Source organism: Furipterus horrens, unplaced genomic scaffold (assembly GCF_987537825.1).
Source record: "Furipterus horrens unplaced genomic scaffold, mFurHor1.1.pri manual_scaffold_2, whole genome shotgun sequence".
In the NCBI taxonomy this organism is placed as follows: domain Eukaryota; kingdom Metazoa; phylum Chordata; class Mammalia; order Chiroptera; family Furipteridae; genus Furipterus; species Furipterus horrens.
The window spans coordinates 218,093,837-218,111,468 of NW_028327172.1; the positions used below are offsets into that span (position 1 = coordinate 218,093,837).

The window sequence follows — 17,632 nt, forward strand, 5'->3', positions numbered from 1 at the left end:
CAGTGGGCCCAGCAGAGCACAGGGGTCGGGAGCTGGAAGCAGACATCTCGGGCCCAGCATGGGCGTGGCTCCGGGAGAGACCGCGAGAGGCAGGGGGGACCGGGATGAGAGGAAGAACAGCACTGATGTTTGAGAAATTATTGCCTAAAGTTTTTTAAACTCGTGAAAGACATCAAACTATAGACTCAAAAGCTCTTTTCACAAAGAGGAGTTTTACTTTAAAAGCCTTCTTTCTGTGCGCATGGTGGTGAGACAGCCAAAAAACAAAGAAAAGGTACAAAGACGCCTGACAGCCGAGGGCGGGGTTCCCGGCGGGCAGGCGTAGCTCAGGGCACAGCCTCCTGCCGCCCAGGGCTCAGGACGGCCACCAGCTTGGAGTTCTGTCGCCAGTGAAATCAGCCTCCGGAAATGGGCGTTGATGAAAGGTGTCCTCAGACAAACAGAAGGTGTTTGCCCTGGGCGTTCAGATGAAAGACACGTGCTGAGCACCCACAAAGAACTGGAGGCGAGAGGCCCCGTGAGCAGTGTGTCCATCACCAGCAGGGGGACCGAGCTGCTGCGTCCCCTGACCGAGGATGGGAACGGTCCCTTCTAGGGCTGCTGGGCTGCTGTGTGCCCCAGTGTGACCCCGAGAGAGATCGCTTGGGCCCCACCAGCCTCAGACAAGAGCTCCCACATGTGCTCCTAACACGAGTGGCCCGGTGGCCTCAGGCAGCATGTGAGGTCTGCACGCTGCTGGGAAAGGGTCCCAGGTGCACTCAGCATCCATCACCCCACGCTGTTACATGTTCCAGGGTAAGAACTGCTGAGCCACCCGCAGCAACTTGGACACGCGTGTCCTGGTGCTGACTGAGGTCGCCGTGCTGAGCAGAGGAACCGGCAGCAGTGGTACACTCACGCAGGGGCATGGTGCGCGCAGACGCCAGCCGTGTGCAGGGGATTCGGGTCGCATGGCCCCAGGTGACCAGCTCAGGCCTCACGTGTGGTCAGGGCGGCCAGGGATGGGCTGCTGGGGGCTCAGCTGGGAGAGGCAGAGGCCTCGGGGTTGGAAGGGAATTTGGAACCGCGTTCCTGGGACACAGTCAGATGAGCCTAGGTGGGGTGTCCTGTGACCAAGGAACTATCCTTAGCATGGGGGATGGAAGGATGACAGCCCTGCTTGCAGCCAGGCCCGTCAGGAGTCCAGTGGGACTGGGCGCTATGCCCTCTGCGACCTGGTGCCACACTTCTTCCCTGCTCACAGACCCTCATTGTGTCCTCACTGGCCTGCTGGGCGGGGACTGGGCTGTCTCTGGGCCAGCGGGGGTGGGGTGGCGGGATGGGGGCAGCAGTGTGTGACCACCGAGCACGCGGAGGTCCTGCGCTCCTTCCCGTGGACACACCGTGTGCCCTGCACCCTGGTCCTCGCTGGCAGCAGCGGCTGCTTTGCCCACTGCAGTCCCTGGGCTCCCCACGTGTGTTTCCGCCTCAGCTGCTCCCGCCTGGTTGCAGGGCCTTCCTGCTGTGGGTCCCTGACCTAGAAAGGAAGGGGGGCTGCAGTGGCCTCTGGCCGGGAGTGAGTAGACGGAGGGGACGCCGCCACCTGAGAATGGCATGGGCTACGGGCCGTGCTTCCCTGTCCACGTCTGCAGGAGGGAAGGCGTGAGGCTCACGGCCGTTGCCCGCGAGGTTGCGCCCGCTCACAGATGGGTTTTCTGAGTCCACTGTGGCGTTGCCACCCACGCCGACGGCCTCTGCGGGCATCTCGGCCGCCCTCCTGCGCCCGGGCTGTGGTGTGTTCCGGGTGGGGTGGCTCCCCGGGTCTCCGGAGCAGCACCGTCTGTTGTCGTTCTGCTGCTGTGACTCCAGGGGCGTGAGGAGCCTGACATGGGCACCAGCGCCCGGCTGGAGCTGGGTTTGCCCACCCAGTTTATGGGAATGTTGTCGGGCATGGTCTCGCCGTCACAGCCCTGTGTCCCTCGGGGCGATGCGGAGCAGGGGTGGGGGGGGCTGTGAAACAGCGGCTGAGGCCCCCGCCCTGGATGTTCCTGGGCTCGCGCTCCGGTGGGCATGGGGTGACTTGTGAGCGTGTCATGCGTCTTCCTGACGGGGGTCTGGCCTCCGCCTGCAGGTACGACCTGGACGCATGTGACATTCAGGAGAAATATCCAGACCTGTTCCAAGTGAGTCTGGACGTGGAGGTGGAGCCGCGAGACAGGCCCAGCCGGGAGGCCCCACCCTGGGAGAGCACAAGCATGCGGGGGCTGAACCCCAAGATCCTCTTTTCCAGCCGGGAGGAGCAGCAGGACATTCTCTCTAAATTCGGTGAGGGCTGTTCTGACGCCGGCGCCTGGAAGCCCTGCGGGCTCAGGCTGTGCACGGGTGCAGGGCGCGGGTGCAGGCCTCCACCTTGGGGCGCCCGTGGTGCTCGGCAGGGCAGCCCCGTCCTGGGGTCGTCGCAGGTGGGACCTCCGAGAGGCCCGTGCGAGTCCTGGGCCAGCCTGGACAGGCTCGTTTCTGGACACACGTCCATTTTGTGTGTGACCGGGCGTTGTCAAGGCCTCGTTCTGGGCGGCCGGGCGCAGGGACCGCCCCCCCCCCCCACCAGTTTCTTCTTGGCAGCTCAGCTCTGTGGTCTCGTGTTCTTATTTCAGGGCAATTACAAAAAAGTAGCATTAAAGGTACGTGGCTCGTAGGACTTGTGCGGCCACGTGTGGCCTCGTCCCAGTTTCCTCTCTGGTCTTGCTTGGCGTTCTTTACACTTTCTTACAATAGGACAGCTAACGAGCCCTGAAAAGTGAGCGCAGGAGTACATGCTGTGCTGTGCGAGCATGTGGGGGGTGTGTGTGCATGTGTGCACATGTGACCAGGGCAGCGTCTGAGCCTGCCCGGGCATCCGTTCCCAGGCGGGACCCTCGGTGCTGTCGGCGTAGAGCCGGCAGCCGCAGCCGTGGTGGCACCCTGGGGCTGGCGGCCTGACGCCCTGCTCTCCCTGGCAGGGAAGCCGGAGCTCCCCAGGCAGCCGGGCTCCACCGCTCAGTATGATGCCGAGACGGGCTCTCCGGACTCCGAGCCCACAGAGCCGGAGTCACCGCAGAGCAGCGGCACAGACAGCAGCCACTTCCTGCACACGCTGGCCTGGAACGGTAGGGGTGGGGCGCGCCCAGGGCCCTCGCTGCCCCTGCACGTCTCCCGGCACCGCAGCCTCAGATCTGGGGGCCTCCTCCCTGCTTGGCCTGTTCTCAGACCTCTGCCCCCGCGGCCCTGTCTGTGCTGACTTCAGCGCTTCACTGCGCTGTTCTCTTTTCAGAGGAGAAACACTCAGAGACGGGCCCGGAAAGCAGCTTTGCGCGGGAGACTCCAGCCGCCCCGGCTGAGGATGCGGGGGAGAGCGAGCCATCGGACGAGGACACGACCACCCTCTCCGCTGAGAGCAGGGACGCAGCAGAGGAGGACGTGCCCAGCTCGGCAGTGAGAGCGCAGGAGCAGGACTTGGTCTGCGAGGCGAGCGCGGCAGCTGCGCCCCAGGATCCCGGGCAGCCAGCAGACGGCGTTGACCTCCTGGGGCTGCACTCTGAGGCGGAGCCGGCGCCCCCTGCCCAGGCCCCTGGAGGACCCCCCAGCAATGCCGACCTACTCAGCTGCCTCCTGGGAGCCACCGAGGCTGCTCCTGTGGGTCCCCCAGGAGATCTCTTCGGTGGGGAGACGCCCCTGCTCTTCGCAAGCCCTGCCCCTCCCACGAGCGGGCCCACCGCAGCCGGTATGTACGTGTGGCTGGTGAGAAGGTTTTGGTGGTGCAGCCTCTGCATCTGTGAGCTGGGGGTGGGTGGGGGCGGCGGCCCAGGACCGGTCAGCAGGCAGTGGCTGCCCCATGCTCTGGTTTTACTGCTTGTCTTCAGCTGGAGCCCCTTGTGCGGCCTGCCCTTCCGCCTGGACAGCCGTCTGCGAGAAGGTCCAAGGCGAGGGCATTGGCCTCTCAGTCTGGGAGTCACTGCGGCTGCACGGGGCTGTCCCACAGCTGGGGTGCCTGGTGCTCGAGGTTCAGGGCCCTGCACAGCCTTGGATGTCTTTTCTGCAGCCGACCCGTTCGACCCTCTCCTGCTGACCTCTGATCCCGACGCCCAGTCCTGCTCCAAGTCTGACCTCTTTGGCGAATTTCTTAATGCAGACGCTCTGGCTGCCCAGTCCTCGTCCTTCCCCTCCACCCACAGCGCCCCGCCCCCGCCCTGCAGCGCCGACTTCCTGCAGCTGGGTGAGTGGGCCCAGGAGGTAGGCAGTGCAGTCGCTGTGGACCCCGGGCTGAGCGGGTCTGCCCTCCCCTGCGGGGTGATGTGGCGGCCGGGGCCCACTCCTCATGCTCTGTAGTCAGGGTGGGTGGAAGGCAGCTCTGGGGTACTGTATGCCACCGCCAGTGAGTATGGGGGCCACCTGCAGGGAGGAGTGACCAGGGGCGTTGCTCCCCTGTGTGTTCGGTGATCAGTGAGGAAGGGGAGCTGGTTGGAGTTGGCTGCGCCCATCCTTCAGCGCAGCTTCCACCCCGAGGCCTCTCAGGGCCCCCAGGAGGCCAGGGGAAGGTTGTGGTTTGCCACTGCCAGGGTCACACTCGCGGTGTGGCTCTCTTCCAGGTGACGTACCAGCAGAGCCCAGCAGGGTGACGGCCTCAGTCAGCCACCCAGACCTGCTGGGAGGATGGGACGCATGGGCTGAGCCACCAGCCCCCGCACCGGCCGCAGAAGGTGGGACCCTGCCCCAGCGGCTCGAGCCCCTGCAGGGTGCGCCCTGTTTCACAACGAGGCCATAGCCCCTCCCAGAAAAGACGGCCGGCAGCTGCGGGCACCTCGGGGGGACCTCTCACCCACAGCAAGTGCAGACGTGCAGCCCAGCCCCCTGCACGGAGGCCCGCCCCTGTCTCCGGGGGGCGCGCATACAACGTAGCCCGTCGCCGATATGTTCCTGTGTCCTGTGCCTCTGAAGGACCCCGAGGGAGACTGCACTGTCCTTGGGGACATCTGTGCTGTCGTGTCGCGCTGCTGCGCTCACGTGGCACCCGGCCCGGGTCCCCCAGACGCCTAGTCTCTTAATGTTCCTGGTTATTTGTATTTCTTTTGAGAATTGTTTTATGTTCTTTTTTAATTTTTTTAAATTTATTTTAGAGGGGACAGGAGGGAGAAAAAGAGGCAGAGAAACATGGATCAGTCGCCTCTCACGTGCCCCCAACTGGGGACAAGGCCCATAACCCAGGCCTGTGCCCTGACCGGGAACCGAACCAGTGCCTTTTGGCTTTGCGGGATGACCCTCCTCCTTCTGACCCACACCGGCCAGGGCTGTCTTATGATTATGAATCACTTTTCCCATAGGAAACTTGTCTCGTATCTGTTAGTATGTGAGAGCCCTTTATATGAGGATTCGTCGTTTGTAATAACTGAGGTTCCTCAGGTGTTTCAGCGTCTGATACTCAGTGTCCTCAAAATGACACTGTCACGGAGACATTACAGGGCACGCTCCTACCTCGGAGAGGTTCTGGGACGTGTGTGGGGCCGTAGGGGCCGCGCTGGTCGCAGGCCAGCTGTGTCCTGGGCCGGTGTTCCGTGTCACAGAGCCTCAGGCTGGAGTGCGGGCTGGGTCTCCCTTCGCTTGTGCTTCGTCTGACGTCCTCTGTCCCTCCCCAGGCCCCTCCTTCTCTCCTGGAGGCCGGCCGGCCCCCCCCGGCCCCTCAGCCAGCCGGACCAAGTCTCAGGGCCTGGACCCATTTGCAGACCTCGGCGACCTCGGTTCCAGCCTCCAAGGTAGCGTGCAGGACGTGCGGGCGGTGGGGGTGTGGCGCAAGGCCTGCCCTCAGGAGGCTCCGTCAGTCTGCCCTCTGGTCGCTCCCTCTGCCAGAGGCAGGCGCCCTAGATGGGACCTTCGCCTCTGTCCACTGGGACCCAGGGCACAGTGACCCCAGGTGCAGGGCCAGTGCCGGGCCGGCCCTCGCAGGCAGCGCAGTGCCGTGGGCTGTCTGGGGAGCAGCGTTTCCGCGGGGGTCCAGCGTCATTCCTGCCTGTGTTGGCCTTGAACCTCCTGGAACTGACTTGACACCCTTGGCACACATGTCGCCACTGTCCCTGTGGCTCCCCAGAAACGTGTGTGCACAGGTGGCTTAGAGGCCATAAGTATCGGAGGGTCTTCTGTCCTTTGACCGTTGGGTGGTGTGTGGAGCTGCAGGTTGGAAGTAACGCCTGTTGCTCAGGGTGATGCAGCCCCTGGGCCACGGCAGAGCTCGCTGGAGCGTGGGGACTGCCCCCTGCAGCCCTGCGCTGGCCCGCCCCTGCCCTCCTGCCTCTCAGGCCCCTGCGGTGCCGCCGGAGGGTCTGCGGGGCTGGCACTGCCCACTCGTGTTGTGTTGCGGCCCCTGCTGCTGCCAAGTCCCTGACTTCGAGAGGTCTTCATTCTTCCGTCCGTTTTTCTAACAGTTCCCTGGTGTTGGGGTTGCAGTGTCTCTCGGGGGCACTCCTGGAAGTCCAGGCTTGTCCTCAGCTCCCGGCCCGGCTGTGTCTCGGGCTGTTGGGATGCAGGGCAGGGCCGCCGGGAGCCCCCTGGGTGCGGCCTGGGCCGCGGGCTCCGGGTGCTGTCGGGGGAAGGACTTGCCAGGATCTGAGTCGCTGTCCTGGGTGTGGAGCCGCCCTTGACTCAACCCGGTGACCCGAGACCCTCTGTCACCTGCCCTGGTGAAACTGAAAGGAGCAGCAGACAAACTCAGACGCTCTCTGCTGGGACCTCAGTGTCCCTCGTCACCAAATGTGGGGCAGCTGTCCAGACAGGGAGCAAGCGGGAGGAAGGCTGCAGCCCGTCCCGTCACGGCGGCTGCCGAGGGACGCATGTCCTTGTGCCTCTGGGGAACCTCCACCAGAGGCTATGTCCTGGGGGTGACGCAGACCACGTGGAATCAAGCCAGACACCAGTGGCCGCAGGTCCTGGGGCAGATCGAGCACATGGAACCTGCACTCGGACACACGGGTTGTCTCGGAGTGCTGGGAGGCAGCATGAGGAGCTGTGTGCAGGTGAAACGCGGAGCCCTGGGACGGGCACACGGCAGGCGCGGGGAGGGGGCACGCGCGACCAGCACTGCTCCGGAAACCATGAAGCGTCTCGTCGGGGTCGGGGTCGGAGTCCTCATCACGAGGCGCCTAAAAGGAAACGCAAAACAAACTCCGCCGACAAAAGGAAGCGATAGAGCCAGCGTCCAGCATCAGTGAAATAGGAAACAAACCGCGAAGAGAATTAAACAAAAAGCTGGTTGTTTGAAAAGGTCGATGAAATCGACGAAGCTCTACTGAGAAACTAAAAACGAAGGTGACGCCAGTCACGGTATCAGGGGGTGTGGGGCCGCCGCCATCGGCGTCACGTGGGTAACAGGGCAGCTGAGCACAGCTCGTGGCCGTGCAGCAGACCCCCCCCCCCCACCAGCCACCCCCTCCCCACTCATGCGTGGGAAGCAGATCATTTAGCTCCTGTAACTGGGAAGAAAATGAATTTGTACTTAAAACCCAAAATGTAATCTCCAGTCCCAGAAGGTTTCATTGGAGAGTTTCAGCGAACATTCGAAGAACTCACACGGCTCCATGTGATCCCTTCCAGGCAATGGGAAGAGCTGGGGCCGTTTTCAGGTGATTTTATGAAGCTAGAATTATACTGACACCAAAAGCAGACACAAGCAGTTCAAAAAAAACTCCAGGGTGTGTTTCCTGTGAACAAGGGAAGTAGAACCCCTCAGTCCGTGAAGAGCACCGCATGCCACGCAGCACGGGGTCTGCTCGGGGCGCCACGCTGGCGCACCACGGCGGGAGCAGGGGCCGCCATCAGCTGGTCTCGTGAACAGAGCTCAGCACCTGTTAACGACAAACGCTCTCGCTCTTGGTGAGTAAGAAGAGGAGCACTTCATCACCTTGATAGAGTGTCTGCAAAACCACACTCGATGGGAGATGGCACCCTGAGGGCGGGGTGCAGGCTGGACCACCCTGCCCCCGCTCCTCCTGGGGGCCTTGCCCACACAGAGCCGGGAGAGGCAGCAAGAGCCAGACCCGTGCGAAGGCCAAAGCAGCACTATCTGCCCTGGGTGACCTGCTCGTCCCCTTGGTAGGTCTCCCGGGATCCCGAAGACCCACCCGGGTGCACAGCATGAGTTCCACCACCAGGTGGCTGCTTCAAGAGCCACAGAGGGGCCTCCGCTGTGGCTGGTGATGAGCAGGGACCCAGGTCAAACCAGCGCCGTGCAGTCACCAAGGGAGAAGAAACACTTCAATGTGACTCGAACAGAATGCATACGGTGAACACGCACAATCAGACTCGTGGAGGAAGCTGGAGACAGACCATGCTCGCAGACGAGGAGCCCAGCACCAGCCCCCCCAGATCTGGAGGTTTCATACCGTTTCCACCAGGATCTAGGAAAGGTGTCTGCAGGCGCAGACAAACTCGTGGGAACGTGTGCACAACAGCACACACGTGTCTGCCCACCTCGCCCATGCACCAAGGCCAGAAGCCTGTCTTCCACATGCAGTCCGTGCCTGGGGCCCTGGGCGCTGGTTCTGTGAGTCTATGTCAAAATAAAAGGTTAAAGAACCAGCCCTGCTTCTGAGAGCGTGTGGGAGGCAGTGCCCACGGTCACCCGTGACTGTCCCCATTGTCCCCCAGCCCTTCATTTGTCCCCACCACTGCCCAGCTAGTGTGGGGGGCCACTTGGACGCTGCCCTGTCCTGGCGTCTGACTGTGAACGCTCACTTTGCAAGGGCATGTTCTCCAGCCTGTGTGTCTCAGCTGCCCTGTCTGTCTCCCCAGGCTCGCCCGGCGGATTTGCTCCCGGGGGCTTTGGTCCCAAAGCAGCCCCCCCTCCCAAGAGCGGCAGCTCCTGGCAGGCAAGTCGGCCCCCAGCCCAGGGCGCCCCATGGGCCCCCCAGACCAAGCCATCCCCCAAAATCTGTGCACAGCCGAGGCCTAACTACGCTGCGAACTTCAGCGTGATCGGTGACCGAGAGGAGAGGGGGGTGCGCGTCCCCGGCTTCGGTGAGTCGTCTGTCCCTCCATGTGTGGTTTTCTCCCGGGGAGGCTGCTCCGTGAGGCCCAGAGCTACTCACCTACAGGAACCATGTTTGGGTGGACGGACGGGGTCCAGGTGGGTGTCTGTGGGTGCCGGCGTGCCCCTGGGCCCGCACGGTCCAGGTGGCCAGGCCCATGTAGCCCGGGAGGTTGGGCCATTGGCCCAGCAGGTGACAGATGGCCTGCGCTCAGCACGCCGGGGCCCTCGGAGCTCTGCTGGGAGTTCTCCGCTCCCAGCTGCTCTTTGGTCCCAGCGGGCTGCAGAGCTGGAAGCGGTCAGTGTGGGGCCCAGGTGCTGTAGCGGGCTGTGTCCTTCTGCAGGTCCAAAGCCGCGGGTGTCCGAGAACGACTTTGAAGACCTGCTTTCCAACCAAGGCTTCTCTTCTAAGGCCGATAAGAAGGGGCCGAGGACTATGGCCGAGATGCGGCGTCAGGACCAGGCGAGGGGCACTGACCCGCTGAGGCTGAAGGTGCGCCGCGGCCCAGGGTGCAGGGCGGGCTGGGGGGCCCCGGTGCCATGGCTGCACCTCGCCTTCCTAAGCGGCGCAGCCACCCAGGGCCTCTGACTTGCGCGCTCTAAAGGGCCTGCGTGATGTCTCCCTGGACGCCCTGTCCCGTCAGGCTGCAGGCGGGAGGCTTCTGCACCCTCCCTCCGTTTCTGAGTATCTCCCTCCTGTGGAGGCGTCACCACACGTGGCCCTGGGCGGGTGAAGTGCCCTGGGGGCTACCCGGCCTCCAGAGGAGCAGCTCAGGGCCTGGGGATGATGGGGACGTCTGCTGCATCCCGCACGCTGGCCGTGAGCCCCAGCATCACTGAGTGCTCAGGGGTCACCCAACAGCCTACCCAGGAGCCCGGCCTGTTGTCCTGGGCCGGGCAGGTCCAGGCCACATGGGCGGGTCATCTGTGAATTCCCACCGACAAGGCTCACCAGGTTCTGTGTGCTGTCTGCAGTGTGGACCGTCCCTGGGCGGGGTCGGTGCAGAAAGCGGGAGGGTGGGCACAGCATCTCGGAGGTGGCGCCTTGCTCCGTGGGCGGGTGGGCGGTGTGTGGAGCTGTCACGATGGCCGCTGGTGCCCGGTGGGCGGGGGCTGCGGCCAGGACACTGCTCTGCAGCACCTGCGTCCCCGCAGCTCCTGGACTGGACCGAGGGCAAGGAGAGGAACATCCGCGCTCTGCTGTCTACGCTACACACCGTGCTGTGGGACGGCGAGAGCCGCTGGACGCCCGTGGGCATGGCTGACCTGGTGACGCCCGAGCAGGTGAAGAAGCAGTACCGCCGGGCCGTGCTGGTGGTCCACCCCGACAAGGTGAGTGCTGGGCGGGCCCCCGGGGAGGCGAGCGCGCCGGGCGGGGTCCCAGGAGCAGGTGTGAGGCTGCCCTCCCCTCCTCTGCAGGCTGCGGGGCAGCCCTATGAGCAGCAGGCCCGGATGGTCTTCATGGAGCTGAGTGATGCCTGGTCCGAGTTTGAGAGCCAGGGTGCACGGCCCCTCTTCTGAGCCCCACGGTCCCCGCTGCGCCCCGAGCTAGGAGTCGTTGGGATCAGCCCCTCCGGGGCCAGGGCTGACACAGCTGCACCCAGGAGCCCGCCTGCCGCCCTCGGAGGGTCTGGGGACCCCGCCGCTGCTGAAGAGCATTCCAAAGCCCCTCAGGCTCCCCTTTCCCTTCCTCCCAAAGGAAAGTGTTGACTCACGCTCTTCCCACTGTTGTCACAGTCTGTGATCTGTGTTGTTCAGTGACTGTCCCCTCTCGGGAGAGCGCACTGCTCCGCGTCTTCCCCGACCCCCTCGTGAGCGTCCCGTGTCCCCAGGTGTGATCAGCCTGGGGCCACCTGTACATAATTAAACTATTTTCTGATGATGCTGGGTTCTGGCTCTCCTGCCGTCGCCTGGTGATGGCGGCTCTGAGCCTCCTGGGGTCCCGGGTGACCTGGGCTGCTCGCTGCCTTCCCAAAACACTAAGAACGACGTTTTCTGGGCAAAGGCCTGTGGGAGAAGCACCAGCTGCCAGGTGTACAGGTGGCAACACAGCCGCGGAGGCTTGGGGGACAACACACGTCAGGACAGGTGACAGCAACGTCAGGAGGGACTCTGCGCCTCTAGTGGGTCTGTCCACGGGGCTCCTCTGACCCCTGACTGCTGGGCACTGTGCCACCCAGGTCAGGCGGCCGGCAGCCCAGTCCCACGTGACGCCTCGGGGGGTGGGAAGGGTCCGGGGGCGTGGGATTCGCTGCTGACATGGTCTGTGGGAACCTGGCGCTTAGCTCGGCTCATCCCGGGGGGGTGGCTGTGCAAACCTGACCTGAAGCGCAGACTCCACCTCCTGCTGCTGGTGACCGAGCGGGTCTGGGACCCCAGTGGGGTCTGTGGCTCTGGAAGGTGCCAGGGTGGGGGACGGAGTGGGCAAGCTCTGGCCTTTGTCCTGAAGCCCCACAGGGCGTCTGCTACCAGCAGGGCCTCACCAGGGCCACGACCCCTCCCACCACCGTGCGCAGGAGGCAGGATGGGGGGGCGTCCTTGCTGCCAAGCAGTCTGACTGCCGCCCGGGGAGGAAGGAGGGAGCACCCAGCCTGTCTTCCCGAGGCGCCGAGCTGGACGGAGCTGAGCGATGCGGCCCCTGCGTCAGCACTGGGTTCTGATTCTCGAGAAGGACCACATTTGTTATGCATTGCTCCTATTTTTAGCATTTAGTTCTTTTAAAAAATAATGATCAACCTAAATAGGTGCAGAGATTCCACATCCAGGTTGCTGGCCTGGGGCCTGCAGGAGCCCAGCCCACCCTTCGACCTCAGGTGCGGTTGTGTCTGCACCTCCAGCTGGTGCTGCCCTGGGTGCTGGCCCGGAGCTCCCCTCGGGGACCCCTGCCAGGCTGCTCCCAGGAGCAGGCTCATCCACTCCGGGGAGCAAGCAGGCCACCAGCGGGCTGGGCTGCAGGCAGTGGCTCCCCCTGGCTCTGCCTGTGGTCCTTGCTCCGGCAGAGGTTCCGGGTCTGGACAGGGGCTAGGATGGCGGACCCGGGGCGGGACCTGCCTCCGTGCTGCCCTGGCCTGTAGAGGGGCCCTCCCCCACCCCCAGGCTCACCTCCCAGGTACCCGGAGGTCCTGGCCAGGGTGTTGGGTCCCATGTCTTGAGAAAGCATCCCCAAATTAGTGAATTTGTTCTTGCGCCTTGACGCACCGGGCGACGCATGCTCTTCCCTGCTGGTCGTTCTTGCAGCTCTTGGTGGAGGGGGTTCACTGCAAAACCCCACGGCCCAGTCACAGGGGCCCTTGGTGCCGGCACGAACAGCAGCCTGAGTCCTGCCTGGTCCCAGCGGGGGCCACGTGGGAGATGAGTCCTCATCTGCTCAGTGGAGACCTGCCGGGCGCTCCGCCCCCTGCATGGCCCAGATGACCCTTGGGGCCCTGAGTCGGGGCCTCTCCAAGGGTCAGGGGCCACTCAGTGATGCACTTCCTGAGGCCCTGGAAATAAGTTGTTGCCCCAGGCTCTGCCTTGGGGGACCCCAGGTTAGAGCCCTCCCCCCCAGGCTTGTGCAGGAGTGACTTGGGGTCCTTGCTCTGTGGCAGGTCTCAGTCCTGCTGGCCTCTCCCAGTCCAGCTTCGGAACTGACCCTCAGAGCAGTCGGCCATGTTCAGGGACAGGACCCAGCTGAGCCCACGCGGGACCCCAGGTGGCTCCGGCCCCTCCAGAAGCCCAGCAGGACCTCATCCTACCCTGCAGCCAGGGCCTTGGGTTTGGCTCTGTGTTCCCAGGTCTGTGGACAGTCTTGGGAGATGCCCCTACCCCCGAGCCTGGGACAGTGGGGTTGGGAGTCTGCCAGGAGCCACCATGCGGTGCAGTTGGGCCTGCCCGTCTCAGTGACAGCAGCTGACTCAGCCTCAGTGTGGTGACGAATCCTGTCTCCCCACACATGGCAGCCTTGTGGGGGCAGTTTGGCCTCCAGGAGGGCATAACCAGGATGCAGTCACATGTCTGGTGTTTGCTCTGGTGTCCAGCGGGTCCTGTGTGCACGCCTCATTTTGTGGTCCCCACCCCAGGCCCAGAGCCACTCCTGGACACAGAGTCTTTTGAAAAGAGAGACCCTGCCGAGTGTGAGTGCAGGACCCCTGGACAGGTGCACCGGAACCGCCAGCGGTGGCCAGAGGTGCTGCCGAGAGGTGCCAACATCCGAGAGCCTCCCCGGGCCAGCCCGGCTCTCACTGGTGACGAACAAGTCGGTTTTGTGTTGATGGTGTGTTGCTGGCGGCAGCTCCAGGGTCTGCCCGGAGCGGCTGCAGGGGGCAGCCTCCGTGTCCCGGCCAAGGGCGCCCACCGCCTGGGAGGGGTGCCTGGTTCCGTTCTCTCAGGGAGGATCAAGGGACAGGTAGTTTCCACGTTTTCTCCACGGTGCCCGTGGATAAGGACCTGGCTCCTCGCAGCTGTTGGGACAAACACGGAAGCTAGTTGACAGGCGGGGGCGGGGCTTCTACCCTGAGGCTGCCGTGGGCCCTGCTGCAGATCTGTGCTGGGTCAGGTTCCTGTCCTCGCAAGTTCCGGGCCGGGACCTGCGTGCGCCCTGCTCAGGCGCCACAGCCCGGGGTGGCATCAGCACCTCGTCAGGATGCAGGCGTCCTGCACTGGTGTTCAGGCACCATCTGCCCATGCCGTCGCCTGGCAGAGCCGTGGGTCCTGCTCTGCAGGGCCTGCATGGCCTCGGGTGGTGTGGCTGGGGGCTCTGCACCCCCCCCAAAAAAACCATCACCCACCGGGTGTTTCTCCCCAGCACGTGCACCCCACACAGCCTGGCTGGCGAGCACTCAAACCACACCCGGATCCTGCATCGCAGCCAGTGCCTCCTGCCGGCCCCTGCTCGACGCCCGTCAGGTGTGGGGCTTGGTGCCGGCCCTTGCCTAGGCCGCACCAGTGTGGGGGGCTGCTGTGGGCCCTCCTCTGGCCCACGCACACCCCCAGCCCTGCCCCCAAGGGTGCGTGCCCACAGGATGAACCCCTCATGTCACCTGTCAGCCCTGCCCCGACCTGTCCGTGTATAGACCTGCTCCAACCAGAGCTGGAGCAGAGGCTGAGGAAGGCCCTGGGGGTCCTCACTGGGGCACGCCATGTGAGGTGGGGGAGCAGGAGCAGAGAGGGGGCAGGGAGGGTGGGGGAGGGGCCCCTCAGGCAGCAGATGAGCCCTGCGGTGACTGTTGGTGGACCACATACTGAGTCCAGGTACACTGGGGGGCCCTGCTTCCTTCCCTTGGGGGCACCTGGCCTGGGGCTGTGCTGCTGGCCCCCTGGGGTTGGGGGAGGGCCCGGGCCCCCAGGACAGGCAGGAAGATGGGAGAGCTGGACCCCTGACACCTGGGGAAGGCAGGGATGACGTTCCAGACTCAGCCAGGTCCCGGACAGACTGCAGACGGGGTACCAGGCCCAGGGCTCACCGTCCATGTCAGGGCCTGGATCAAGGCAGACCCCCTGGTTGCCTCCCACACAGGACCCCGGGGTCAGTGCAGCACCCCCATGAGGTCTCCCCAGTGCCCCCCACCCAGAAGGCCACCCCCAGGTCACAGAGGTGCCGGCCTCCGTCTGCCCAGTTCCTCTCGGGACGGTGCCTGCTTTCTGAGGTTGGGGCACCCTCCATTTTTATTTTTCTGCATCGTTGCTCTTATTAAGATGTGATCCCTAAAGTCACCTCCTCTGGGCAGCAGAGCAGGTTGGTCAGAGCTCATGGATTGGTGGGGAGAGGAGCCCTGGGGGTGCGGGGGTGGGCACTCACAGAGCGGGAACAACTGGCCGGCAGGTGGTCATCCCCCGGTGGGGGCCACACGACAGAAGGAGTGACCACTCGCCCAGAGCCCCTGGGGGCAGGGGCTTGGGTCACCACCAAACTCCAGCAGACGGACCAGGTGTCCCCCAGGCCTTAGAGACGCCCCAGGGTGTTCACTCAGCCTGGACACCCGTGTCGTTTCCGTGTCCTCCTTGCTGGCGGCTGTGGAGGGGACACTGACATGAAAGGCACGGGCAACTGGGTCAGGCTCGCCAGGCAGGGCCCGCCGGCAGCAGGGGCTTTGCTCTCTGCCATCCCCACGCCTCCTGGCCGTGGTCGAGGCCCCACCCCAACACCCCTGCGAAGCTGGATCCTGTCTTCGGACCTATGTGGACTCTGCTGTCTTCACCTTGGAGCACAGAGGGGCTGCTGCAGGCCACAGCCGGGGTGGCAGGAGGGGCACCAGAGCCGCAGGCCCCCAGGGAGTCTCCCAGCCGCCTGCACCCCCTCTGGTGACAGTTGGGAAGAAGGTCTGCCGGGCACCTGCCTCAGCACCCCAGGAACGGGCGGGGTCTGAGATCGAGCAGGACGCCCCAGGCTGGGGCCGTGCCCCGGCCCTGCCGGCACCACCCGGCAGCTCCGCTCCGCTTCTCGCTGTTGCTGCCTTTTCAGTAAGAACTAAACCCAGCGGCAAAATGGCCACGCGGTGGAGCCTGTGCCAGGGGCTGTACTCAGCTTCTGAAATCACTGTTTGCGTTGGAAGTTTCTGCGTGCCCCGGTGTGCCAGGAGCCGCTCACAGGCCCTCCTGCGGGCCTGCAGCCCCCTGCCAGCCCCCCAGCCAGCAAGGAGGAGCCGAGGGAGTGCCTGGGGCACTGGAATGTCAGGGAAAGGGGAGACAGCTGGCCCAGCCAGGCCCCCTGCGGGGAGCGGAGGGGTGCCCAGCAGGGGCCTGTAAAGAGGTGGGGTTGGGGCTGGAGCAGGGCGGCAGCCCCCTCCCTCTGCCATCTGGAGTGACCATGGGGGGCAGCGGGACCTGTGGGTGGCAGGGGGCTCACGCACAGCACCCGCCTTCCTCAGCAGTCCCATGTGCCCTCGGTGTGTCCTGGCCTTTGTCAGGAGGGCAGTGCCGTGAAGAGGAGCAAGCAGGGCACGGAGCTGACCTGATGGGACACAGTCTCCCCTCATGCGGCTCCTGGCAGTTTCCCTCCCCTCCCGCCGCTGTCCACCTCTAGGTCCAGAGTGCTGCCCTGGACGGAGGCCACTACCAGAGCCTCACAGCCACCTCCTAGAACTTCAGCTGGCTGAGCCGCCACCCAGCTCTGCCTTGCTTGGCTGCTAGAAACTTCCCGCTGAGCTTCCGCGGGTCTGGTGGCCAAGCACCAGGACCCAGGTCCTCTTCCGGGCGCTCGCAGGGACCAGAGTCCGACCAGGTGTGGCCCGTCGCTGGCACCCAGTGGCTCAGGCTATGCCCTCCCTCCTGCCCAGTCCCTGCCCGTCCTCCAGTCCTCAGACTCCACGCTGCCCGGCCTTCCTCCCCTACACCAATCCCTCCGACCCACTGTCCCCAACCTGGTCTGTCTTCCCCTGGGAGGGTCTGTGTCCTGGTGGGCCACCCACCCCTCGCTCAGGGCCTGGGCAAATGAGAGCCTGCTGTACGCGGTGAGGGTGAGAGGTGTCACCACAGGGACAGACAGGACGGAGAGATACTGGGCGGCAGAGACAGACAGACAAAGACGGTGACCCCATGGGGGAGGGGAGGAAAAAGAGACCCAGAGAGACAGACTGGAGGGCCTGGCGCATCCATGCACCTGCAGAGGGCTGTCCCTAGTCACACGAGCCCCTGGGGGCCATGGACCCCTGCTCTCTGCTGTCCTGATGGGCCCGCACTTCCCTGGGACTGTGCAGGCCTCACTGGCCCCATCTGGCAGCTCTCGGGCAGTGGGGCCTCTGCCCCTGCAGGTGGCTTGTGAGGCAGCGTGGGCCATTGGTGGTGGGGCTTCTGTGGGCTAAGCTGGGGTCACCTCTGGGGCCTTCTGTGGGGTTGCTGGCAGGATGTCAGCTGTGGGTCATCCCGCAGGTCACCTGGGCAAGGACCCCAGAAGGGCCAGGCCGAGCAGACCCTGAGCTGGGGCTCCTCCAACACCTGGAAACTGGTGACGTCTCCACAGAGCACCTGTCCCCAGACCTGCCCGAGGCCTGAGGCTTTGACCCCACCTCCCAGGAAGAAGTGAAACAAATGTGCTTCTCATGTTCCTGGGGGTCGGCCTGGCAGGCCCTGTCCCCAGGCCCACCCTTCTGAGTATTAACCCCCCCCACACACACACACCTCCCAGCGCAGACCCAGGGGACAGGTCCAGGGGCGGCAGAAGGACGGGCTCCCCAGGGGTGGGGTCGGGCTGGGGCAGCTGCAGGATCCACCCCAGGCCCAGGGGCCCTGATGACTCAGCCGGCAAGGACCGTGACATGTTAATGAAGTGCCCTGGGCGGTGCTATGAGCCGGGCCTTCCCCGCAGCCCCCCCGCAGGGCCCCCCCCCTACAGGGACCGCAGGGCAGGGTCTGCGACCTCCAGGAGGGGCGGCAGGACAGAGGCCAAGCCACGACCTTGCGGCGCCCCGCGGTCCCCGCAGTGCAGCTTCCGCCACAGAGGCAGCCCCGAGGCCACGGGCGGGGCTGCGGGGCGACACGGCCCTCCCGCAGTGACCTGCGTGCTCCCTCCTGCCGCGGGCCCCGACCACCAGAGGACGGGGGTCTCTGCGACTCTTTCACTGAAAAATGGGTCCAGGCCAGTCTTCGGGTCTCTCCGCCCGGAGGGGACTCGGGGAGCAATTCAGGAGC

At 64.8% G+C, this 17,632-nt stretch overlaps 1 protein-coding gene across 1 annotated transcript in view; it reads left to right on the top strand.

The window, feature by feature from the left end:
- GAK (cyclin G associated kinase) overlaps positions 1-10,910 on the top strand; it is a 43,740-nt gene extending 32,830 nt beyond the window's left edge. Inside the window, exons 19-28 of the mRNA XM_090267201.1 lie at positions 2,111-2,304; positions 2,979-3,125; positions 3,290-3,739; positions 4,058-4,231; positions 4,605-4,715; positions 5,649-5,765; positions 8,794-9,018; positions 9,373-9,521; positions 10,184-10,360; positions 10,448-10,910. Coding sequence (XP_090123327.1) covers positions 2,111-2,304; positions 2,979-3,125; positions 3,290-3,739; positions 4,058-4,231; positions 4,605-4,715; positions 5,649-5,765; positions 8,794-9,018; positions 9,373-9,521; positions 10,184-10,360; positions 10,448-10,549 — 1,846 coding nt within the window. The 3' untranslated portion in view covers positions 10,550-10,910. The remainder of the gene's footprint in view (positions 1-2,110; positions 2,305-2,978; positions 3,126-3,289; positions 3,740-4,057; positions 4,232-4,604; positions 4,716-5,648; positions 5,766-8,793; positions 9,019-9,372; positions 9,522-10,183; positions 10,361-10,447) is intronic.
- The last annotated feature ends 6,722 nt before the right edge of the window (positions 10,911-17,632 follow it).